We start from the raw sequence: 26,764 nt of genomic DNA, 5'->3' as shown, positions 1-26,764 counted from the left end.
ATGATGGCAGCCCTAAAATTTTGTTTAGAAAATTAGATTGTATTTGTTTGACTTCTTTATTAAAGGCTGTGATCCATATTGGAATGCCATAGCACAGTTTAGCACTAATTTTATGATTAAACACTTTAAGGGCTGCTGGGATATATTGATTTCCCTTAGTGTAGAAAAAGCGAGTAATCACTAATATGTTGTTGTTCACAGATTTTATCACTTCTTTTTTGTGAGTTACCCAACTAGCTTTATGGTGGAAATAGACTCCTAGGTATCTAAAACTTCTGACCTGTTCAATCACTCTCCCTCTTATATTCCACTTAACCGGTTTCCAGGTTTTCCCAAAAGCCATGATTTTGGATTTATCAAAATTTAAAGTCAATTTGTTCAATTCAATTTTTATTTTACAGCCATGATGGTGTGGCACTGAACCTTTCAGCAGCTCTTTAACATCCTTATGATTGGAACGCCCTTCTAAGAAATACTTGGTATTCGGCCTTTGATGAACTCAACTTTTTTGATCATAATTCTTCTGTAAGCATTGGGCAGCTTTTTAAAAACAATATAAACTTTCTAAGTCTGTTACATCAATCTTTTCTACCTAACCAACTTTCTGGGCCTTAAAATTCCAAAATTCAAACACCCTCTCATTCTATAAAGGAATACAGTTTAATACAAGAGATATACACAATATTAACACATCATCTTCCTTAATAAACTCATTCAGAATTTTTCACTGTTCAATCAATCAAGTTTTATCTTTTCTGTAATACTTTCATGAACAAGTCAAACATGATTTGCAGATTGAAGTACATGACTACTGGGTTCAGTTAGTTTGATGGAAAGTTGTCGCATGCTTGGCTTAGAGACATTATTGTCAGCTTCACCCACCCACCTCCAGTCAAATGGGGAGGGCTGCTCCAAACAATTACAAGATAGTGTGCTAAGTGCTTTGAACACTGAAAGTGTACGTATCTTCAATTTGAAATTGTTAGAAAGCTAGACAACCAACAGCACAGAAGAGGTCATTAAGAATGTAGATGTGCTGAAGTTAATGAAGTCTTCTAGTTCCTACATATAAAACACTTTGTTATAGGCATGGGGGAATAAGCACAAACCCTTTCTATACACTTTATTCCTTCTGGACTATTCCAAATATAGAATGTCAATTTTAGTAGTCTCTGCCCTAGAAGCAACAGAAATCCTATCTTTTCTCCAAATCTTAAAAATCTCAAGGATCACCAAAATATATAAAAAGAGTATTGTGTATAGCCAAGTTCTTTAATATCACAATGTGTTTCTCTAAAAGTTTTTAATCTTATCAGAGAAATTTTTAAAATTACAGATGATAACAAATGGTCCCATGCGGTTTATTTCAGCTATCATCTTCATCAGTTTTATGATGCTGAAAAGATTGAAGACACAAGTAAAAAAACTACCTTTATTTTTCTTCTTCTTCATCCGTTACATACTTTTAAACAGGGATGTATTTTATTATTCAGACATTCAGGCAATGTTGATTTCATTAGTTTAGACAGGGAAAAGCATATAAATGCAAACATTGTTGGCTTAACCTGAACATAACTGCATAACTTACTATTGACCAGATGTGTTGCTAGGACAAGGCCTTCCTTAGCATTAAAATGGAGCACTTAAGATATTGCTAAACAGCAACGTTTAGATTCTGGGTTTTGCAGTAAACAGGTTTTTGTATTTTTTAACCTTCAAGTCCATAATTGTATTAATATACAGACTGTTATGTGCAAGGAGTTTATATCATATAAACACTGTACAGGCCAAAGAAACCCTTGAGAGTGACACTGAACAGGTGTATGATAAGAAATAGATACTGCATGTATTTACAAATAGTATGGAGATAAAAAATTGGTCAAATACTGCAAAGAAAGTGTTCACATTAAGATGGCCAAGTTTCACAATCTACCTTCTCACCTCAAATAAAAGTAAAAATAAATTCATAATCTCCTTGAGAGTTTAAGACATTATCAATAATACAAACAGGTAAAGTGGAAACTTTCAACAAAGTCATATAACTTATGCTTTTATAGGCCAGGTTCAAGCTTTTCAAATCAAGGATTTACTGAAGTCATTAACAGCAACAATGACAAACCATGACCAGATTTTCACAATGTTTATATGTGCACCTTTTTGAGACAATGAACTGCACATTTGGCCGTTAAAAGAAAAAAAATAAATTACAAAACAACCCCTGTAAATGCAATAATGAATTCAAAGGTGTGCATTTATCCATTTTAATACACATTTTGAATGTTACCACAAGAGATTAAAAATAAATATGCCAAAAGGCATGCACTGATAGAGAAAGTTATTAAAAGTTAGCTCTAGGAGGTTTTTAAAAAGACAACATACGCAATTTGAGTTTTGGTCAACAAATCTGTCCAGCCATTCTCTTTCCTTTATTCAGTCGCCTCATGATACTGGCAGCTAAACATGACAAATACACACCTCTGTCATTATGGCTTTAAATGAAGCAGGTCTTGGAAAAAAATGGAAAGGGCTGCTTTTCCTATTGAACAGCTAGTTTGTTCATAATACAGGCACTTAAAGGGACTATGGGGGAAAGTACCTGACCAATTCTATTGACTGTGTCTTAGAAGCATTGCAATATTTCACCAAAATAAGAAAATTCCAGAAATCCCCAGCAGATATCAGGAGCTATGAGCTAGCATTCATTAAAGGCAGTATTAAATCCAACCCATTTCCATTTCTTCACTGAAATCAAATAGCAAATAATTTACAAACAGATCTGAATTTGTTTCATGGCACATCCAGTCCTTCATTTTAAAGTTGTCATTCAGCACTAACTTTGGGTGAGAATTTTCAGATTTAATTCCCCTTACATTTACCCATGTTCACAGTTATTTCCTTGTAGTGTGTTTTTACAACCCCTAAGCATTTTGCTGCTGAAGCTTGAGTCTTGATGTCAAACATATCCAGAAGCACAATTTGCATTATACAAACATTTGGTATTTCTGTACAAGCACTATTGCCACTTCTACTACACTGCATGTCAATCAGAGACACGACAAAAGCAGCTTTTGAAACCAATTCACTGACACAGATTCATCCCTCCCCTAGAAACAACGGTATTTAGACCTTGTCATCAGAGGACTCCTCTCATCTTGCTTGTTTAGGTACCACTGAGCAGTGACTGTACCATCTTTTCTGACAGGATTTAATGGTAATTTGCAAATACAGTACCATCAAAGAAATGTAGGGGAGAAAATTAATGCAGTTGTTACTGACAAAAGAAATATCAAAGCAAGACTTATTTTAAATGCTTGGGTAATTATGTATTCATTGTATTCTTCTTTTGAAAATCAACTGCTTTCAATATGGCATCACAAAAACCTCAGTACATGCCAGGTTTATTGAAATATCTAGTCTTCAGCTAATATGTTTTCTATGACAGTTTAGTTTTGCTGAGAAAAAAGCAGCATTTGTTTCTCATTGGTCCAGTATCTTAGTGGTCAAGTAAGTATTCATGTTGATATAGCTTTAAAGCTTCCAGAAGAGATGATCCAAAATAAAATATGAATGTTGGACATCCAAACCAAAGCATGTATTATGACCTTCTCATTGAAAGAGGGGTGCTGGAAAGACATGTGGTCACTAGAGAGATGACTTTCACAAGACAACAGATGAGCAAGTAAGTAATTCCCCATGATCTGTCTTCTGCCAAAGTCATTTGTGGCGCTGAATGGTTTTCCTTTTCCTTCGCTTGAAAAAACAGCAGCACCTGCAATTTTGACATAAAATATCTTGTGTAAACAGAAAGAATTATGCAGACTTACTCTAAATATGCAGTTAAACATTTTTAAGCCATTACAGTTCAGCCCCTAAGACACCTAGGCATTGGTATGATAACACAACAATTACATAGCATGGCAGTTTCCTATACATGATTTTATTAGATATGGACAAACAATGCATTATTCAGGCAAGTTGTTAACATTTTAACTATTAGGCTGAAATTATTAACCCTTTGCTGAGATGCAATTCAGACAAACTAGTCTCGGTTTGTTTATGATGGGCATGAACTTGGCTGCACTTGTGCACTTTAGACTCAAGCAGAAATTGTAGAAGACATAATTCTTCAAACTTTAATTAGTCATTACATCCCAAATGCATGTGCCTCTGTTTATTGAGGTTTGTTTCTCTGTGTGTAAATGGGATTTTTAACCAGAGCTAAACCCTGGCACAGTAATTAAATCATAATTACTACGAAAAAGAAAAACATTAGCAGAGGTACCCACATACAAATTTCACAACTAACTCAAGTTAATTAAAAACCTATTTTCAATCTCCATGTGAGAGAGGGGAGAAAGTATGAGGAGCATAACAGATAATTAGGTTCATGCCAATCACAAACAGGTTTATGATATGTGAACTGAACTTAAATGTTGTATGCATGCATCACAACTGTTATGCATTACTGCTATTCAGCTTAAACTAAGATTCTGGTGGATTGCTCAAGACTTTCCGTGGTTGGGAGAACAAGATGGATTATTAAAATTGGGAGTGATATTGCTCAAGGCTGTAGGTTTGCATAGTTATAGTAGTTTGGCTTCTCTTGCAGTGGGTGATATCGATGACATTAGTTAAACACTGCCAGTTATACTGTAGTACAATGAAGGAAGGTGGAAAATAGAGAACGGAAGTGGTGAATGTCACAACCGAAAACAGACGGTTAATTATTAGAACTAATTCCAGATGTTACACAGGACTGAATGAGACTGTCTGGAGCTTCAGGGCTGGGTGCCATCAATATGCAGATGACATGCACCTCCACATTTCTTTATCCAAGCCTCCAGATGCATTGGTTCTAAACCAATGCTTTGAGTCTGTGGTCCAATGGCTAATGCAGAAGTGAAGCTGAATCCAGATAAGATAAAGGTAACACTGGTCAGAAGGGCTGATATTCGAAAGGGACTGAATCCACTTGTCTTAGATGAAGTGAAATTGGCTTTCCCAGAGGACGTCAAGAGCTTAGCGGTGCTCATGGATGCTCTTTGAAAAGCAGGTTGGCATGGTGGCCTGGAGCTCCTTTTATCAGATGCAACTGGTGTGCCAACTCTCTCACTACCTAGACTCAGTTGATCTGGCCATGCTGGTTCATGTTTCTGTAACTTCTATAACTGGTTATATTACTGTAACATGCTCTATGTGGGACTGCCCCTGAAAACAATCTGGAATCTACAACTGGACCAGAATGCAGTAGCTTGAGTATTGTCAGGGGCTAGCTGCTGGAAATATTTTTTATTTGGGTCCCATGAATTTGAGGGACAGTCTCCTTCCATATGTCCTGCTACACAAATTATGATCCTCAAGCAGCCATTTGCTGGCTGTCCCACCACTTAGGGTGGCCTATCTGGCATCAACCAGAGCCTGGGCCTTTTCCCTCATGACCCCTGCCCTGTGGAATGGGTTCTCTGGGGAGATTAGGGGAGACCTTTCACTGGAAATATTAAGAGGTGCTGCAAGGTTTGCTTATTTGCCAGGGCTTTTGAGGAGGAGTGAAGGTCAGGCATCTTTGGGGGGGGGGATTTTATCTCTTTTTAATTATTTTGTAAGGAGCCCCGTGACACAGAGTGGTAAGTGGCAGTACTGCAGCCCAAGCTCTGCTCACGACCTGAGTTTGATCCTGGTGGAAGCCAGGTTCAGGTAGCTGGCTCAAGGTTGACTCAGCCTTCCATCTTTCTGAGGTCAGTAAAAAGTGTAGATGACCGAGGAAGGCAATGGCAAACCACCCCGTAAAAAGTCTGCCAAGAAAACGTCGTGATGCGACGTCCCCCCATGGGTCAGTACCTTTAATTATTTTGTAGACTGCTTTGAACTAGACACAAAGGTGGGATATTAATGCTTTAATGAATAAATATAAATACATAGGACACAGACTGGGCAGGACCTTTGCTTGAGAAAAATGGGGTGACCAACATTCACTAAACATGTCGCTCCAATCTGTTTAGGATTTTAAAAGTTGGAGTGTAGGTGGCTATAGCAGCTGTTCGAAGACTAGTCTAATACTGCTAATCCTCACTTACTGAATTTTTCAAAACTAAGGGCACCAATGAATACATTAAGGTATACAAAGGTATGGACGACAGATGCTAGATTGACATCCTTCATTGAACTTCAAACCTGCTTTATTCAGTGCAGTTAGTAAAAAGCACTGAACACCTAGACACTAAAACTATGTTCAAAAGTGCATCTAAATCTTGAGCCTCAGTAATCTGTTGTCACCTTTGAACTTGGATACTCTGCTGTTCACCCTGGACTCCAAATCACATTTTTGGAAATTGCTTTGGTGCCTCACAAGTATCTCCACATGACAACAGAGTAAGAACAGCAAAATTACATGTCTTTAACTAAATGGTCACTAGAGGGCCTTGCTTTCATTTATACTATATATAGTTGCCTTCCCAGATGCTGTGTTGTAACTATTTACTGTGAAGCAATCTATAAATGGATGCTTTACTAAGAGTTACTTACTAAGAGATGCTTCTTTGAATCATTAATAATTTATAAGAACTTGTATAATCAGTGTTTTAGAAGGGTATAAAATGGTTCAAGAAGTAATTACTGTGTGATAACAAGAGACTTTCAGGACTTCTGTGGGCAGAGCTCTTTCTTAGACAGAATCATAAAGAATGCAAACATATGTTAGTCTAAGATGCCTTGTATGATGTCATGGGGCCACAGTATAGACTAAAAACTTATTTCCTACTCCTTTACAAAGAAAACTGTCAAATCTCATCTTCAGAATTAAGACTTAAAGCATGGGAAAGGAAATCCCTCCTTCCCTCAACTCCTCTAACTCTGACCTTTCTATTTTTCAATTTTAAGATGTCTTTACAACAGGATTTCCCAGTTTTATTTTGTGATTCTCACTTCTTTCAGCAACTTTGGCTTTAGCCACTTTCTTCTCTCCAAGTTATATGGAATAACATTCCAAGTTATATGGAGTAACTGAACTGCATCTTGGTAGGCTCAGGTACGCTTTATCTGCCATTCTACTATTAGATTAACCTTTCAAACAACTCTGCATTTTTATATATAACATCATTAATTGTCGCAATTGTCAAATGGCAAGTAAGTGCTAATGGATCTATGTCAAACATCAAAAACGAAGAAATGCAAACCAATTCAAAAGCTCGTCATCTTTTGCATCAGGAAAATCACCAAAGCCAAAGAGAACAATCTTGAAGAACACAAGAACACTATAACCAAAACAACATTCTAAGGCAAATGCAAAATTTGTCTATATGTATTTCTTGCTACAACACCACAATGAAATTTAACTAAGAGTTCTTAATGCACTCAATAAAACATTATTAATAAAATAAGCACATACACAAGCTTTCTCTGTTTTGGCCTCCTCTGAATGGAATGGCCTGCCTGATGAAGTCAGGAAAGCTTCTACTCTCCTGGCTTTCCACTATTCAAAACTGAATTATTGAAGATGTTACTAATACTTGTAATAGGGCCGTACTGTAACAAAATGGTTTAGAAAGATACCTGGATAAAGGGTTATGGACTGTCGTCTATACTACTTTGAGCTGCCTGTTGCTGTAAGTAGGATCCTACTATGTAATTTTTACACTGTTTAGCATGTCACGTTAATACTTATGCTTTGCTTCAGTTCTGTTTTTAGATTTTTGGTTGGTTCCAGATTTCTAAAATCCTAATCCTATTGCACTGTTTATTGGATGTCTCATACTTTTATTGTATTGACATACTCTTGTGTAGTCTGCCTTGAGTCCAAGTAAAAAAAGGCAGACTGTAAATAAATAAATAAGTAAAAAGAAACAGTGTTTGGTCATTGGCTGTGTCTCATGCAAAGCACAAATAAAGCACATGTGCATGCATGGGTAACTACCAGTGAAGAGAAACACTACTACATCCACCTATACCATATCTTTTGACATGCATCATCTTGTACACATTAAAAAATTGAATTTAGGGGACTGATTATAATGCCATGCCAACTTATTTAAAATATACATACCAAAATGGCACCTGAAATGGTATACTACCCACAAACTCCATAAATGTTTAAAAAAATTCTTGTGTTTTTTCACTGAAAAATCCAAATCAGCTCAGGGTGAAAGGAACCGGGGTGTGTGTGGAGTCTGATTTAGGCCCTACTGGAGGCCATGCCAATGCCAGATATGCATGAACAAACATGAGTTATTAATTTTTAAAATGTGCAAGCTACTTTTCTCATAAAGCAATACATAATGTTCTCCAAAACAGCATATATGAGACACAGCGAAATAAAAAACTGGGGGGAGGGGGGTGGAATCGCACAATATTACAAGTGGTAGGATTAGACTTTACAGCTATGAGGTAGAAAATAACTGGCTTACTAAATCCAGCAATCTTTTGTAAACCCCTGTGGGGAGGCCAAAGAACTTCCCATGTGACTATTTACCTCATTCATGATTACAGAAAGTTCTTTGATGTACCTGTGACTAACCACAGTTAGTGTAGCATTCTGCATATAAACAATCAAACTAACCACAGCTGGATTAAATCTTGGTTTCATGAAATGGTGTCTGATATAATCCAGTATATACAATCACTGAATGAGCTGTTTCATTTAAATAAACAGGTTGAGTCTAGGGTTTGGTGGACTCCTAAAACAGCAGCTTCTGCACAGGCTTGCTTAACTTTGACCCTCGCTTTGTGTATACAGGAAGAGTAGTAGTAGTAGTGCTTAAGGGTGTGCAACCCGAAAATATTCAGGTTTCCTGCTTCGAGTTTGGCTGAAGCAGGAAAAACATTCGAAAATACCCAAAATCCGAAGCAGCAAGCCACTTTGGATTCGGGTATTTGAATCACTTCGGAATGCTCTGTAAAGATTCGGAGCATTCCAAAGTGATTCAGGGGGCTGGGCTTTCTCCTAGCACCCCCCACCCCTCATCCCTCCATTTAGCCTTCCCCTCCCTCTAACCCACTTACTTGGCCAGGTGGGGAAGGCCAGAGCCACCTCCTCCTCCTCCTCCTCTGGGCCCGCAGGACTAGGGGGAGGACAGGACCCGCCTCCACTGCCCCTTCCACGCTGCCTCGTCTGGGCCCACAGCAGCCCACTGGGTGGCCTGGAAGGCCAGAATCAGCGGGGCAAGGCACCGCAGGGCAGCAGGGAAGGTCTTTTCGGCTGCCTCTGCTGCTACTGCGTGGGCCCACAGAGTAGTGAAGGCTGGTGCTGTCTCCTCCGGCCCTTCCTGCCCCTCAAATGGCTGCGGCAGCCATTTGAGCAGCAGAAGGGCCTTTTCGGCCTCTGCTACCGCTGCGTGAGCCTGCAAGGCAGTGGAGATGGCCAGAGCTGCCGCCTCCAGCCCTTCCTGCTCCTCAAATGGCCACCGTGGCGGCCATTTGAGAGGCAGGAATGGTCTTTTTGGCCTCCTTTGCCACCGTGTGGGCCCGCAGGGCTGCAGGGAGGGCCAGAACTGCCGCTGCCACCACCATGCCACCTCCTCCGTGGCTGCAGCGGCCCACAGGGGGTTGGGAAGGCCGGATCCATTGGTGCACAGCCCCGCAGGGTGGCGGAGAAGGCCAGAGCCGCTGCTGCTGCTCCACCCCACTGCCTCCATGGCAGTACATGCAGCAAGCAGCAGGGGCAAGGTAAGTGGGGGTGGGGGACTGTGGCTGGGATGTTTAAAGGGCCCTGCCGCTTGCAAGCAGCAGGGCCAAAGTAAGTGGGGAGGGGTGAGGGGACTGGGACTGGGGGTTGGGGTGGAATGTTTAAAGGGCCCTGCTGCTTGCAAGCGGCAGAAAGGGACCCTTTAAACTTCAGCTGTCAGGTGGGGGAATCCCCCTGCCTGCCAGCTGAAGTTTAAAGGGACCTGCCACTTGCAATAGGCAAGGAAAGGGCCCTTTAAACTTGGGCCCTGAAGCTTCCCAAAGCAACCCGAATGCTTCGGGGAAGCTTTGATTCGGGATTCCCGAATCTTTACAGATCGGGTCCGATTCGGGTATTTTACCCAAATCGGAAACCAGATGCGCACACCACTACTAGTGCTTCTTCCCAGCATCCTCTGTGTACAAATCCATTTGCACTGTGTACAAATGGAAGATGTCACCCCTGTGGCCCTGACACAATAGTGAAAGAAGCTCTCACCACTGCCAGCTTACCTTCTCAGTGCTTATGTCTAACTGATGCCAAAGAGCAGCCAACACAAAACTGCTACTTAAGCCACTTTGGGGACTAGCCTGATTTTTGATCTTGCAACTGAACTGCTGCTTTTTCCTCTACTGAACTGTAGGTTGTGTTCAACTTTTTGAGCTTGTCCAGAAGAGGTTTGCAGGTAGCCAACACTTAGTGATAGTACTAATCTGCCATTGGGATATGATACAGTTTAAATTTATTTAGATAAATTACATACATAGTTTACTACACACAAAGGGCTTACTCCCTGACAGAAACTCGATGAGGTAGATTAAGATGGCCAAAGATCAGTCAGCAAGAATCCATGGCACAGTGCAGATTCAAACTTAGGTTTCACAGGTCCTACTGTGTCCTGCTGACACAGTTTAGCCAATACACCATGATAGAGAAAGCTAGGAGATGGTTGTGGTAAATGTTCAGGATGAAGGAGCAGCAAAAGCCCTGGATATATTAGAACAGCAACTACTGCTACTCCTCCTGCAGGCCTTGCATCAGTGGTTGGATGCAGGCTCTCTGCAGGTTTATGGATCCTACTGACGCCATGCACCGAAGTATTTCCACAAATGAAGTTAAGTTGATGGGGAAAAAATTAAAACACATGCAAATCCAATTGCATCTGCATTTCTAGGTGGAATCTTTTCAAGCGTCATGAAATTAAGGACACTGGTGGTAAACTGGTAGTTAAACATGAGTTAGAGCGGTGAAATCCTATCATCAACTATTTATATTTTTAAGCATTCCAATTATGAATGCTGGAACATGCAGCGAGAGTACCATCACTAAACAAAATTATTTTTTTAAAAAAAACAGTGGTTTGTTAGAAAAACTGTACATAATTAAGAATGGAAAAAAACAGAAAAAATAATTAGAAGGCATTACAGGATGAAAGCAGAAAGCAGACATGTCCTTAAAGGGACAGCCCACTTACCAAACATTGGCAGCTTTTCCCCTTCACTCCAGACGTCTCCATTTTCAAAACGGTTGCAGGGTGTTTGGCTTCTGGTTTTTTGGCGCCTTTTTGAGGATCATGGGAAGCAAACAGCTTGCAACCATTTTGAAAATGGAAACCTCTGGAGTGAAGGGGGAAAGCTGCCAATGTTCGGTAAGTGGGCTGTCCCTTTAGGGACGTGTGGAAACAACCAAGGCACAGGCAGCACAACGTAAGATGGAATTCGGCTCTTCCACCAAAGTTAGTGAGGGGAAGATGCAGATAAAGAAGTTTGCTAATCCACGTCCCCCCTTACATAGTCATACTCACAACTAACTTCCTTCCATATAATGGTGGGAAGCACAAAGTGTAACAAATGACAACCAATGGCAGGCAGCGCAAAGATCATGCACCACTCACTTCTAGACTGGGAATTGTCAGTCATCAAGGCAACTAAGGAAACAGTTGGGATGCAGCTGAGATGGGACACACTCAACTAAAATTTTCCTGTTTTTCTTTGCTGCTGTGATCAACTTCCTGACAGTTCAATAAAATCTACTGTTCTGCCCTGATATACAAATGTTGCTGATGAACAAAGTCAGATTGGAGTGCAAGGGCATCAGTGGGTTACACTTAAACTTTCACAATTACCAATCTCCAAAGTCTGTTAAACAATCTCTACAGGAGGAAATACCCTCTTCTCAATTCCACTCTGCCCTTCCCAGGTCTTACTGATCCTGATCTAAGGTCTCTTATTCTCCTAGTTCTCCCATTCTTTCAAGTATACAAAGATCAGTGAGAAAGAGCACTAGGAGATATGGCAGGGAGGCAAAGCCATGCTGGAAGTGGCAATAGTAGTGATGGGTTGGAAAGATCTGAGGATGCTGGGGCATGCTACCTCTTTTTGACTTTCTAGTAAACTGCTAGATACAAAAAGTACTTGGCTCCACTGCAGTTCCACTTAGTTTAAAATGACCAATAAATAAGATAAAAATTAGCCTCATGTAGAATATAACCACAGAAGTTAAGAAAAGCACAAAAATATAAAATTTGAGATAACAATTGTATACATTAAGCCGTATATTGCATAAACAGTGTGAGTGTGTGTATATGAGAGCATAGTACATATATAAAATAGATACATAGAAATTTGCAAGTAATCACAAATGACTGTCTAGTAAGCATATGAGCAAATGGTTGCTGTAATTTAGTAGCAATTCAAACTCTTTAATTATGTTAGGATATTACTATGAAAGTTAAAATGCCTGCAAATACTGTTTTTCCGTGAAATGGCACACCAACGGATAGAGCTGAAACAATGATATTAAAGCATCAATTTAAAAGTATTAGATGAAATACACCACACCGTATCACTTCAAAAGGAAGAATTGAAGCAGGAAAAAGTGCTCCTCAGTAAGTTAGCAATTTTTTTCCCATGTCAAAATGACAAATAAAATGAGCAATTAAGATTCTTTTGCATTGGTTTTCCAATTGACTGGTTTTTAAAATGCTCTGGAGCCATTTCTGCCTGCCTGCACTTTAGAACTCACCACATGTTCAACACTTTCTGGCAGCTAATACAAAGAAAATACAAGGGACAGAGAATCAGAATGCTATACATCGCAGAATAGTGACATTTTGTGCATATATACATATAATAAAATGCTGAATAATTTATAAAAATATCAATAGTGCAATTATCAATTGTGTTCAAATATACGCAAAGAGTTTAATACACACAATTTATTTTGATTCCATATTAGTCCATATTCTGCTATTACTTTTTAAGGTCCTCCTCAGACAAAAATTTATAGGACAACAAAACTGCTTGCTTGTTCATTATACTCTGAAGTCTTTCTCCAGGAATTTTTAATATAGGAAAGGTAGGTGCTGTGTTGGTCTTTAGCAGAAGAGCAAAATTCAGATCCAGTAGCACTTTAGAGACCAAATAGATTTACAGGGTAAATCTAGTTGGTCTTTAAGGTGCTACTGGACCCAAATCTTACTCTTAGTATAGGATATGATTTTTTTTCTTTGCCTCTCTTGCATGCACCCAAATACTTGGAACCTCCAAGCAGAGAAGGGCAATAGGCACCTTCACTTGAACACACAGTTTGGCATCTGCAGATCTAAATTAACTTACAGTGCACAAAGGAAAAGGACTGAATGCAAATATGGAGATATTCACAGACCTTCCATTACCTGTTAAATCCTGCATGTGCAGAGGTGGAAGGAGGAAAGAAATCCTTCCACATGCAATTGTTGGAAAAAATTGTACCCATGGCGTTCTCTTTTGTAAAACATTTTGAAAGCTTTAACTGGGGAAGTGCTTCTGTTCAAACCATTCTCATTATACTCAAATTACAATGCGGTTTTGATGTCAAAAACATTATTCATTCCATACTTGTGCGGGAGGTGGGGGCTGCAATTTGGAATGAGTACCACCTATCCTATACCTATTCTGTTTTACCATTCTAAGAACCCAGTGACAAAATGGACAGAATTAATGAATAAGAATACAAGAAAGCTCTGCTGCATCAGACCAGTGGTCTATCTAGTCTAGCATCTTGTCTCCCACAATGGCCAAACAGCTACTCTGGAGGGCCAACAACAGGACATCGAGGCCAAGGGCCTTCCACTAATGTTGTCTCCTGGCACTGGTATTCAGAGGTTTACTACCCCAGAACATGGAGGATGAATGGATTTCTATAGTTTCCAACTACCCTCTTGAAGCATATATGTCTTAAAAAGAAAACTGTGTTCTCCTACAACTAGAGTCCAAATGAAACTATTCTCAGTAGCCATTAAGTTTGGACAGTTTATTATAATTCAGATGTTATATAAGCTTTACATGAGTATAGTGCTACATCTTGGGTTTTTTTATTGCCTGGGATGTCTAATAGTATCTATCTGAAATTTTGATGGCAAGTGTATGAATGCATATTATTTATATATTCAAAGAAAGTTTATGCCATAAGCTAATTCTAGAAAGCTGCAAACAACTGAAAAGAACAAGTATAACAACTGAAAATAGAAGTAGAACATAAAAACTCAATCACAGTATATGCTGTTAATAAAGAGATTGTTTTCCTTAAGACAATACGTACTTAGTTTCATCCATTACTTCTACTTCTGTAGGAGCTGTGATAGGTGCATTTGAACGGCCTGCAGTAGGATCATCAGTGTTTAGTTCTCCATTTGTTGAGCTCACAACCTGGAATTACAAGCATTTCCAAGAATTATGCAATAGTAAATGCCCACATTTACTGCTCATAGTTGAATAAACACAATGACTGTGATTAGTATATTAATAACAGTATAATTTCGGGTTATAGCCATTTTTCTGTTAAAGTCTCATGCATTTCTATTACTAATCTTTCTCCAACTGCTTGAAGAAAAAGCCATCCAAAAAAGTGACTGAAGGAAAAAAAAGTGCAAAACTATCTTATACATAAATAACTACAGTTGACAAATTAACAATAGATTATAAAGAAAGCCATCTTGCCACTGTCAGTTGTACCTGTACACACATTGCACTATGTGGTATAATTATAATGGACAATTACTACGAAGCATGGCTGTCCGATTTGAAGCATAAAGTGAATCACATGCAACTGAAAGTACAGTGCAGGTTTGTATTATGTAGTTTTAATGATGAAACCTGCCCAGTAAAGATGTTATGTTAGTACAGAGCCAATCACTTCATTGCTGTGAACCTTCTGCACCAGCAGCGTATAATCTTGCTAGAGGTTCCATTTACCTTCATGTTATCAAGCCTCCTGTCTGTTCACCAAATGGTTCACTATACTAGCAAAGGTCTGGAAAGTACTTGAAGAAGGCAATTTTAAATAAATCTTGTTCCCTGTTTAACATTGCAGGCAACTTGCTAGTGATACAGGATTATACCTCATTACCACTACCCAAGATTATAAATAAATCTTGTACTACAATATAATTGATTTTATAAAGCTGGAGTTGACCATCTAACATGTTGACAGCTCAGTATCCTGACTAAGGAGTGTCCTTGGATGTATTTTACATTCTGAACCATCTTTACAGAACCAGTTTTAAAATAAGCCTTCACCTGGGGTCCAGTCAGACAATGTGAAAACTATTATTTATTTTAATCACAGTTACTTTGAGAAACTAATGTCCAATTTGCGGGCGATCGTTCCAAACCTGGATTGCCTTCACTCTTTCCCGGCAGAGACTTTCATGATGCCTGTCAAAAACTGCAAAGGGAACATGCCAGGATCTCCACATTCGTATGTCAGATAAAATCATGGCTAACTAAAAACAGTGTTACGCTTACCTGTAACTGTTGTTCATCTAGGTCTTCCTTGCAGACACACATGGGACTGCGCACGCACAGGCCTGCTGATTCTGGAGGTTTTTATAGCTCAGAACCACTAGGGGGCACCCTTGCCTCTCAGCACACATGTGCAGCCGTCTTTCCTGCTGAAAATGGCCTCTAAGAGGCGGGGCGCCCCCAATGTACCCTCAGTCCTCTTTCACCACCATACTGCAAAGAAAAGCACTAAGAGTATTAGCGGGGAAGGAGGGAGGGTGAGTGTGCCTGCACAGAAGACCTAGATGAACAGTTACAGGTAAGCGTAACACTGTTTTTCATCTACGGTCTTCCTGTGCAGTCCCACATGGGAGATTATAAAGCTTAAATACCTGGGTGGAGGTATCGAAGAGTTGTCACAGGAAGATTGATTGTAGGACTGCTGTGCCCACTATTGTCCCCTCCCTGTCTAGGACGTCCAAGGCATAGTGTTTGACGAACGTGTCAGCCGATGCCCATGTCGCTGCTCTACAGATGTCTTGGAGAGGGATGCCTCTCAGAAGGGCAGCTGAAGAAGCCTGAGACCTGGTGGAATGAGCATGCACTTCCAACAGACAAAGTAAGCTTGCAGTCTTATGACATAATAAAATGGTCTGAACTACCCAACGAGCCAGTGTCTGCAAACTGGCTTTGTTACCTTTGCTATGGCCTGAAAAACATACAAAAAAGTGGGAATCTACCCTAAAGAATTTTACATGATCCAAATAAATAAGGAGCGCCCTATGCACATCCAAAGTATGGAGGGCCCTCTCAGCATCTGAGGTGTGATCACGGAAAAAAACTGGTAGGGAAATTCCTTGGGATAGAGAGAATTTAGAAACTACCTTTGGTAAGAAGTCCACTTTAGTTTGAAGGACTACTTTCTCCGAATGAATCTTTAAATAAGGTGGGTCGCAGCAAAGCGCTGCTAGTTCACCCACCCATCTGGCCGATGTGACCGCTATCAAGAATGCAAGCTTCATAGTAAGGAAGCGTAGAGGACAAGTGGCCAAGGGTTCAAAGGGTCTAGACAGGAGTCTAGTCAAAACCAAGGGTAACGACCACTGGGGGACCAAGGCCTTAACAGGGGGAAATAGATTATTCAACCCTTTCAAAAACAATTTAGATGTGTAATGAGAGAAAACCATTTTTCGATCCACAGAGGGATGAAAGGTGGAAATAGCCACAAATACACTTTGATGGACGAATTAGACAAATCCCCTTGTTTGAGTTCCCATAGGAAATCTAGAACATCAGACAGAGAAGATGATAATGGATCTGATCCCTGCCCATGACACCAAACAGTAAACTTATTCCACTTTAGGGTGTAAGATTGGCGAGTAGACAAATGCCTTGCATTTTCTAGCACATGGGTCACTCCTTCGGAGAAAATCTGTCTTGAAGGATCCTTCAAACCTTTAAATATGGTGTGCTAATGGAATTATCACACTGGCAATGAGGATAAAGCTACTGTGACCATGGCAATGTACGGTATGATGCCAGAGTTTGATGGAGTCAGTGACTGGTCTGAGTATGTGGAGAGGCTGGGACACTATTTTCTGGCAAATAAGATTGAACATGCAGTCCAGCAGTGATCTATCTTTTTGACTGTTTGTGCCCAAAAGACCTATTCCCTCCTGAGGAAGCAGCTGGCACCACAAAAGCCAGGTGAGAAAACTTTAAAAGAATTATGCAGTTTGATACAGCAGCATGTAAGCCCACAGCCTTCACCCATGGTACAGTCCCTTAGGTTCCATAGCCGCCAACAGAATCCTGGAGAAACAATTGCTGACTTTGTGGAAGAATTGCATCTTCTGGCAGAATTCTGTGAGTTTGGAGATGCCCTTGATTGAATGCTACATGATCGTCTTGTGGCAGAAGACCGTGATCAGGGAATACAAATATGTCTCTTAGAGAAAAAAGACCTTGATTTTACGGCAGCAGTGGACATTGCTTTGGCCATGGAAATGGCAGCCCACCGAGCTCAGGAGTTACAGAAGAATTGGAAAGAGGATACAGCTGGCCTGCATCGAGTGGCTGCACGCGTCTCCAGGATTTCACCAAAATCATGGCTTCACTTCCCAGCTAGGGGCCGGCAACAGGAAGTCTCTACCCCAAACACTACAGAGTGCTGTTTTCGTTGTGGTGCCCTACATAACCCTGACCATTGTCAGTTTCAGGTCACAATTTGCTGGCACTGCCATTGCAGAAGGCATTTAGCATGTTGCTGCACAACTCAGCTGTGGCCCCATAACCTACCAAGGTGGCAGAAGTTTCAACAGAGGACTGCCAACCTTGTCGAACTACGCCAGGAGGAGGGTGAGGAAGACAACGATGGAATTTATGCTGTGTATACTTTGGCGGCTAGTCGCTCACCGCCAATATGGGTCCAAATAACCATTGCAGGTCGTACTCTGGACATGGAAGTGGACACTGGGGCAGCATTCTCCATAATCGGGCAGGATGCCTTTGCTAGCTTATGGATGCCAGCCACCCCACCACCTTTACAACCAGCCAGAGTGAGGCTCCAAACATATACAGGAGAGGCTATTCCACTGGCTGGCAAGGTGCTTCTGCAGCAAGGGCAGCATATGAATTTGTTTTTGTGGGTAGTGCACGGTAGAGGCCCAACCTTGGTGGGATGGAATTGGCTTCGGGAACTGAAACTGGATTGGCAGAATTTTTTTTTGCTTCAGTCACGATCATTGGAGGATGTGTTGGAGCAGGCTAAAGAGATTTTTACCCCAGAACTGGGAACCCTGATTGGGATGACAGCAAAGATTCATGTGGACCCAAACACACAGCCTTGTTTTTTCAGGCCCCGCTCTGTGCCATATGCTTTGCGTAGGTGGACATGGAACTCCAACGTCTTCAGAAGGAAGGTATCCTGGAACCTGTCCAGTTTTCTCACTGGGCCACCCCAATTGTGCCAGTGGTTAAGGCAGATGGATCTATGAGAATTTGTGGGGATTATAAAGTAACTGTCAACAAGGTTGTTAGGCTGGATCCCTATCCGCTACCTCGCATTGAAGATTTATTTGCATCCTTGGCTTGATCTTAGTCATGCTTATCAGCAGTTACTTCTTGATGATGAGTCCAAAGAACTGCTAACAATCAGCACTCATCGAGGGTTATTTAGGTACACTCGCCTACCCTTTGGGGTGTCCTCTCCTCCTGGGATTTTTCAGAGGGCCATGGGAAGAGTGTTACAAGGAATTCCCGATGTTTTGGTTTATTTGGATGATATTCTGATACCTGGGGTAGATCAGGAGAAGCCCATTTAGATACGCTGCACGTGGTATTGCAAAGACTCAGGAAAGTGGGACTTAAACTACAAGAAATAAGTGTTCTTTTATGGTCTCCTCTGTACAGTACTTGGGACATATTAATGATGCAGAAGGCCTCCACCCAGTCAGTGATAAAGTGTGGGCCATTGCAGAGGCCCACAAACCGACATCTGTTTCAGAGCTGAAAGCATTTTTGGGCCTTTTAAACAATTATCATAGATTTTTGCCCAACTTGTCTACAGTGTTGGCCCCTTTGCATGAGTTGTTAAAGAAGAACGTTCCATGGAAGTGGGCGAGGGCTCAAGACATAGTGTTTCAAACTTGAAAGACTTTGCTACAACCCTCCAGAGTTCTAACACATTTGGACCCTAGATTACTCATCGTATTGGCTTGTGATGCCTCCCAATTATGAGGTGGGGGCAGTTCTGTCACATGTATACCCAACCCAGATGGCACAGAGAGACCAATTGGATTTGCATCCTGCACCATGTCTCCAGCAGAAAAGAATTATTCTCAGCTTGACAAAGAGGCTTTAAGAGTTGTTTTTGGAGTAAAAATGTTCCACCGCTATTTGTATGGCCGAGCGTTCACCATCCTTACAGACCATAAACCATTACTCACACTTTTGGGTGAACACAAACCAATCCCTGTAATGGACTCCAGCAGGATGCAGCGGTGGGCTCTATCATTATTGGGCTACCAGTATGAGATTCGATTTCGGCAGAGTGGACTACATTCTAATGCTGATGCATGCAGTAGGCTTCCTTTACCTGATTTCCCAGCACAGGTACCGGACCCAGGAGATACAATCCTCCTTGTAGATTTGCTCAGTGGCACGCCTGTGACAACAAACCACATCAGCCGTGAAACCTGTAGAGATGTGCAGTTAGCACCTATTGTGGATTGGGTGCAGCATGGATGGCCTACCCATGTCTGGGAGGAGACCTTGCAGCCATTTTTTCAAAGATGACTGGAACTAGGATTTCATGCTGGATGCCTCATGTGGGGGAGCAGGGTGGTAGTTCCCCGTAAACTGCGAGGGCAAGGTTTGAACCAACTTCGTAACACACACCCTGGTATTTCCAGGATGAAAGGAGTGGCCCGTGGGTTGGTTTGGTGGCCCAGCCTGGATCGGAACATTGAGCATTTGGTGGGATCCTGTGCTTGTTGTCAGGACAGTCGTCCGGTCCCACCAGCTGCACCGATCCATCCTTGGGAATGGTCAGATCAACCCTGGGCTAGGCTGCATGTTCACTTTGTGGGCCTGATTAGGGGCAAAATGCTGATGGTGGTGGTGGATGCCCATACTAAATGGTTGGAGGTACGAGTAATGTCTTCCATCATGGCTGAGGCCACAGTGGTACAGCTGAGACAAATATTTGCCACTTTTGGCTTACTGGAAATCTTAGTCACTGACAATGCCCCGACTTTCACAGGGGTCACATTCAGGGAGTTTATGGAATACAATGGTATTCGGCACATTCGCACTGCCCTCTATCATCCCTCTTCTAATGGGTTGGCAGAACGGGCAGTGCAGTCAGTGAAACTGGGATTGCAACGCATGGGGCAGGTACCTTTAGAAACTCAGCTAGCCAGATTCCTCTTGCAGTACTGAGTAACTCCCCACAGTACAACTGGGGTCTCCCCTGCAGAGCTTATGTTTGGTCGGTCTTTCCGCTCACATTTAGATTTTTTGTGACCAACAATAGGTACTAAAGTGTGTCAGGGCCAAGTGGCTATGCATCATGGACATCCCCCTTGACCTCTTCCCCATGCTTTTCAGCTGGGGGACCATGTCTGGGTATTTGTTTTTGGGAAACGGAGCCAATGGGAGTCAGGGGTGGTAAGGGGGCAAACAGGGCCAGTATCCTTTCAAGTAGAGCTGGCTTCAGGACAGATAATTAAAAGACACCTGGATCAGATCCACAGGATGTCATCACAGCATCAGAAACGCTAGGGGATGGCAGTAGCAATGCAGGATGGGCCAACATTGAGGGGCAGTGGGGAGGTCTCAGATGTAGCAGAGGAAAGGGAAAATTCCACCACAGGGAATTATCAACCATCACCAGCAGTTGCAGAAGAGCCTCAAACATCAGGGGTGACTGTGGATCAGCCGCCCCTAGGTGACAGAGGTCAAGAACTGCCACAGACGAACTCGCCTGTGTAGTAGTTTGGTTTTCATTTTCCCTTCATATTGTGGGCTGTTTGTTCTCTACTAAGCAGAGGACAGGGAAGGCCCTGTTTTTGTTCAAATAAAACTTTCAAACCTTTAAATATGGTGTGCTGATGGAATTATCACATCGGGAAACTCCCACTCTGTAAAGACAGGAAATAAGTACACGTCTTGAAGTGACCACTTGTGATTGTTCCCTTGCAATCTGCTAAAGTGAGCCACCACTGTATTGTCTACACCCGGGATATGGACTGCTTGAAGCCATATAAAAAAGTCTATAGCCCAGTTCCAGATTATCATTGCCTCCTTGCACAGATTGACAGATGCTGTGCCCCTTGCTTATTTATATAAAACATAGTGGTAGTATTGTCTGTCAAAATCTGGACTGTCTTGTTCCTAACTGTATCCAAGAAAGAGACTAATGCATAGAACACTGCTCTCAGCTCTAGTAAGTTAATGTGTTCCTGATGCTCAGCATCGTCCCAAACTCCATGCTCATGAGACCCCTCACAATGAGGGCCCCAACCTAAAGTGGACGTGTCGGTCGTGACCGAGACATCAGGTTGTCTATACCCAAACCTGACACCCTCATGTAAGTTAGACTCATCCATCCACCAATCTAAGGACAGAAGGACCTTCTGTGGGATGCTAAACTTTCTACTCTAAGAGTCCCTTTCTGGGAAGAAAACAGAGATGAACCAAAGCAGCAATGGATTGCTGCAATGGAAAACTGCAATCCGAAGTCTCACAAACGGGACCACAGCCGTGGTAGAAGCCATGTAGCCTAGTAGCACCTGAATGAGCCTAGCCGGTTGAAACCTGCACCTCTTGAATTTCCTGACCAGTGCTTTCAGTTTCTGGGCCCTTTCCGAGGGTAAAAACTCCGCATCCCGTACACCATCAATAACTGCCCCTATAAATTGGGTGACCCTGGACAGACAAAGTTTTGATTTCTTCTGATTGACGAACAAACCTAGCTTAAGGCAGGTGGATAATGTAATAGAAATCTGTCTGTCGACATCAGCAGCCGAATGTCCCACAATCAACCATTCATCTAGATAAGGGAAAATACAACATTTCTGTACTCTAAGGAAAGCAATAACTACTGCTATACATTTGGTAAAGACTCTCGGGGCTGTAGACAACCTGAAGGTGAGGACACGGTACTGGAAGATATGAGTACCATAAGTAAAACCAAGGAACTTCTTGTGTTCTCGAAAAATAGAAACATGAAAATAAGCATCTTTTAGATCTATCACTCTGAACCAGGATTGGGGAAGTATCAAAGTGAGTACTGCCTGTAAGGTGGTAATTTTAAATTTACGGACCCGGACACATTTATTTAACTCACTAAGGTCCAGAATCGGGTGAAGACCCCCATCTTTTTTCTCCACCACAAATAAACTGGAATAAAACCCGAAAAGTGGAGAGCTATCTGTGACCTCTTCAATAGCCCCCCTTTTCAGGAGGGCCAAAAGCTCAGACAATACTCCGGGCTGAGCACTTTGAGTGGAAAAAATAGGGAGCCGGAGACAGGGTAACTGTAACAACTCAACTTTATAAACCACTTTAACTATCTGTAGAACCCAAACATCAGAGGTGATGTTACACCACTCAGAAAAGAATGAACTGAGCCTTTCCCCAAACAAAGGGTCAGGTCCTTGTAATGGTCAAAACTGCTTTTGCGAATGAGACTGCTCCTTGTTATGCTGTGAGTTGAGCTCCTTGTTTACTTTTGTGGCCCTGTTTCCTCCTTGAAAAGGATGATTGTGGGCTCTGGTAAGATCTCCGAGGCTGGTAACCGTACCCATGGTAAGGGTGAAAACCATGCTGTCGGCCTCTAGCAAAGGATCTATACTGTGATCTATTGGATGTCTGATGTTGGGGAAAAACACCATATGAATGTACTGTAAGTATGTCTTTACGCTTTTTTGATAAGTACTTATCTGTCTTTTCTGAAAATAAGGTTTGACCCTCAAAGGGGAAATCCTCAACTTTATTCCTGGTTTCTGGTGGTAGTGCTGTTATTCTCAGCCATGCGAATCTGTGGATAATGACAGCTGAGAGTAGGGACCTATCCGCCATATTTCTGCCCACATTAATCTGGTGGCAGACCGCTTCTTCCTGAATAACTCAAAGAAAAATCTTCTGGTCCTCAGGTAACTGTGGAATAAAAGTGGCAACCTTATTCCAAAGCAGCAGTTGATAGGCAGTCATCATTGCAGTGTAACTGACAATTTTAATACCAAAGGCTGCTGAAGTATAATTTTTTCTCCCCATAGAATCGATTTTCCTGCTTTCTTTATCGGAAGGAACTGACAGGGATCCTTGTTTTGGCTTAGCTTGCATGTCTTCAGTTACTAAGGAGGACGGCAGGGGATGCAGAGACAAGGACGGACATAAGTCATCCTTCACTCTGTAGAGATTCTCTACTTTCTTGTTTGTAGCAGGAGTGGAAGCTGGTTTTAGGTTTAATCCAGTCAGGAGCTTGACAAAACCTTCAATAACAGGGAAGGCAACTGCTGGTGTTGATACAGAATAAATGTGTTTCAATAACTTGTCTTTGGACCGTGGTTCTGTGGAAGCCACGTCGATGTCAAGAGCCTTCGCCATTCGTTGAAGGAGCTCATTGTATGCATGGAAATCATCCGTAGGGGATGCCTCTTCTGATGGTCCGATCACACTGTCGGGTGAGTCTGATGGTGGGGAATCATAGGACTTTGGATAATGGACATCTTCATCATGGTCCACATCCGACAGTCTCGAGGTCCGCCTGGAGCCTAGGTAAGAATAAGCTCGGACCAATGGGGACCTGGAACAATCTCTGGTCCTGCGATCGGAGTAGTAAGAGCTCTCTCTGTAGTACCGGTGTGGAACAGGGTCATATAGGGGATGGTGACGCTCTGAATAAGGGCTGTCCCCTTCATGAGAATACGGGCTCCCTCTATGTCCAGAACGTCCTCTTTCATGGGACCAATGTGAGAACCAGGAACCATGAAAAGGTGATTTAGCTCTCCCAGATGGTGTGGGAGGCTTTTCTATTAAGATCACATCTCCTTCCATCGCACCTTTGGATTGGGGAGTGCTCCGAGGTGATAAATGATCACCCAACCCTCGATGTTTCTTTCTGGGAGGATCGGATCCGGTTTCATCCCAATGCTCCACAGGGGGTTGAGGAGAGAGAACACTCTCTAGAACCTGTTTGTCACGTTTGGAGTTTTGATGTTTCATTTTCTTCTTCTCCAGACTGGTTCCGGATGGTTCCGATGGTACTGCTGGATCCAAAGGATTCCGAGCCGATGAGGCACTATGTCAGCTCCAAGGTGATTGACGGCCTGAAGTTGTTCCACTCCGAGGGGTCCTCGGTTCTGACATCCCCGAAGTTACTGAACCATCTCGTCTAGTGTACGGAGAGCGAGATGAGGCCACAGGCGCTTCTGATGGTATTTTGCTGCCGGAAGGTCTCAAGTCCCAAAGAGCTGGATCCGATGAGGTAAGTGTAGTTGGTTGTGAGGCACTCCGCACCGCAGTAGCCATATCCAAAGGTGGTTGGGACTCGGTATGGACCGGGGAAGAGCGGGAGCGAGGTGCCTTAGCTCCAGCGGGCCTGGTCCCAAGCAAGGTAGACGATCCTGACGAGGCAGAAGATTTTGCTGGTGCCGGAGGATTGGTCACCGCCATGGCACGCTGCCACAAAAAGGCTTGCAGTCTACCCGCCCATTCTGCTCTGGCCTTTGGGGTGAGGGTGCGGCAGTGTTTACAAGCCTGTGTGTTGTGGGTCTCCACCAAACAATACAGGTAGTTAGAGTGGCCATCAGATCTAGTCATTTTCCGGTCACACAAAATGCACCGTTTAAACAAAGCTTTCTCCAACATGCTTACAGGTAAGACGTCTTTTACTGTAAGAAGTAGAAGCAAGCCAGAACCTCTCAAGTCAGTGGCAAAAGAGGCACTGAGGGTATGCCAGGGGCACCCTGCCTCTTAGAGGCCATTTTCAGCATGCGTGCTGAGAGGCAAGGGTACCCCCTAGTGGTTCTGAGCTATAAAAACCTCCGGAATCGGCAGGCCTGTGTATGCGCAGTCCCATGTGGGACTGCACAGGAAGACCGTAGATGAACTATAGTTAATAAACTAACATCAAACCATGGTTTCACATTTTAATTTGACAGTCCTTAAGTAGCCATAGTTAGTGGAATGGTCTCCTTTCAGACAATCACACTAACCACAGTTTATTAAACCGCAATTTCATGGAATGTCTGAACTGAACTCTAGAACTTGGGAACTGCAGTACAATATTCTTGCATGTTATCATATTTTATTTACATATTCAAAGAGTATCAAAAGAAAGATTTTGCATATGGTTATGTCTATGTAGCTCCCATACCAATGAATCCAACAAACCACTTTAGCAAATATGAGTTATCCTAAAAAGCAGAACTAACCAAGTGGCTGGAGATAAGCAACAGCTTGTCTATTATATTATTGTTTAGGAAAAAAAGTTGGGAAGCCTAAACACCAAGTGAAACCAACCTCCTACAATAAGCAATAAAACTTGTAGATAATTTTCTGTATTAAAAAAAATCCGTAACACAATTTAAAAAGACCTTTTATAAGTGTTTCGAGTTACTGTAATGTAAGCACTGTGAAAGAGATAATTCATCAGTGCTATTCAGCTGACATTTTCAGGAAATAAGACACACTTTTGTAGAACCAGGGATGTAGGAGGCTAGCTAATGAAACACCAACAATGAACGGTATGTTGTTTTCAGAAACTACAGAGAAAATGTATAGTCAAAGAGCTTTTAAAAATGTTTTATACTGGTAAGAGGAACATTCTTAGCTAAATCTGCCAGTTTCTGTCTACAACTTGGTTTTATTTTTAAACTGAAGATGAAAATACATCATACAAAGGGCAAGGGCTCCAAAGCACCATGGGCAAATGTTTGAGATATTACTTTTAAAAAAATTACTACCAATTGAACGCCACGCTTAATTGCCAACCCCCTTGTATCTACTGAAATTAGACAGATAAGAAAAGAAAATTAGTTTGATTCTGTGAAACTAAGATTTCCATTGTAAGATGCTAAGATGCTTTCAGTGACTTTATAACCTCTAAACTTAATGCAGGCTATTATCCTCTATGCAGGAGAGGTATTTTTCAAAAAAGAGTACACACTGTCCAACAATTTCCAAGAATGAACTTTCCTCTTATCACTGAGAATTTCTAAAACCTAACAAGAGCAAGAATTCTTAAACAAAATAACAGAACAGGATACAACTCTTTGTAACTGTTTATATTAGGTTAAATTTAAAATGCTCAGTGTCCATATTTGAATGTGCCACAGCAGCATAACACAGGATCTCAATCCCAATGTTTTGGTGCTGGAACATGGTCCCTCTACCCCCATCCCTCTTCTTGGTTAGTAGCTAGCAATGTTAAGACTCATGTGTTCTACACAAGATTATCTGAATGGAGTTACCTACAGCTTCTTGCGCAGTATCCTTAAAAAACAAAACAGCATTTGTTGTGTGATCAAAATAAAGTATAGGATTACATGGGACCATTCAAATTATTGATATAATGTGGAACAGAATTACTTGTGCTGTATTTTAACTGAAAATAGCATTGCATACATCTTTGCCCGTGATGATGCAAGATAAAGCAGCAGCACAAATCAGGATGCAAATCTACTGGCAATTCTTTAGGTAATCTGTAGACTAAGAGCAGCAGCAGACTAAGTAGGCAGAATGGAAGTTTCCAGTATAAGTACAGATTCAATTAACATATTAACTAAATAAATTGCTGGTCTTATTTTACCAAAAATCTGTGTAAAATCAGGCGCAAACC

The 26,764-nt window shown here is 41.8% G+C and overlaps 1 protein-coding gene across 4 annotated transcripts in view; it reads right to left on the bottom strand.

Annotated features, from left to right (window-relative positions):
• Positions 1 to 1,418: 1,418 nt before the first annotated feature.
• The window catches only part of CSNK1G3 (casein kinase 1 gamma 3), a 111,123-nt gene continuing 85,777 nt past the window's right edge, over positions 1,419 to 26,764 (bottom strand). For 2 of the 4 annotated variants that reach the window (XM_054986500.1, XM_054986502.1), the window contains 3 exons: positions 14,237 to 14,343; positions 12,680 to 12,703; positions 1,419 to 3,769 (listed from right to left, as the gene is read on the bottom strand). In XM_054986500.1, coding sequence (XP_054842475.1) covers positions 3,715 to 3,769; positions 12,680 to 12,703; positions 14,237 to 14,343 — 186 coding nt within the window. In that variant the 3' untranslated portion in view covers positions 1,419 to 3,714. Of the gene's footprint in view, positions 3,770 to 12,675; positions 12,704 to 14,236; positions 14,344 to 26,764 lie in introns of those variants that run through there. The other 2 variants (XM_054986501.1, XM_054986503.1) reach the window with 2 other exon arrangements.

This window comes from Eublepharis macularius, chromosome 8, assembly GCF_028583425.1.
Source record: "Eublepharis macularius isolate TG4126 chromosome 8, MPM_Emac_v1.0, whole genome shotgun sequence".
NCBI classification, from domain to species: Eukaryota; Metazoa; Chordata; class Lepidosauria; order Squamata; family Eublepharidae; genus Eublepharis; species Eublepharis macularius.
This window is presented reverse-complemented; position numbering and strand designations above follow the sequence as displayed.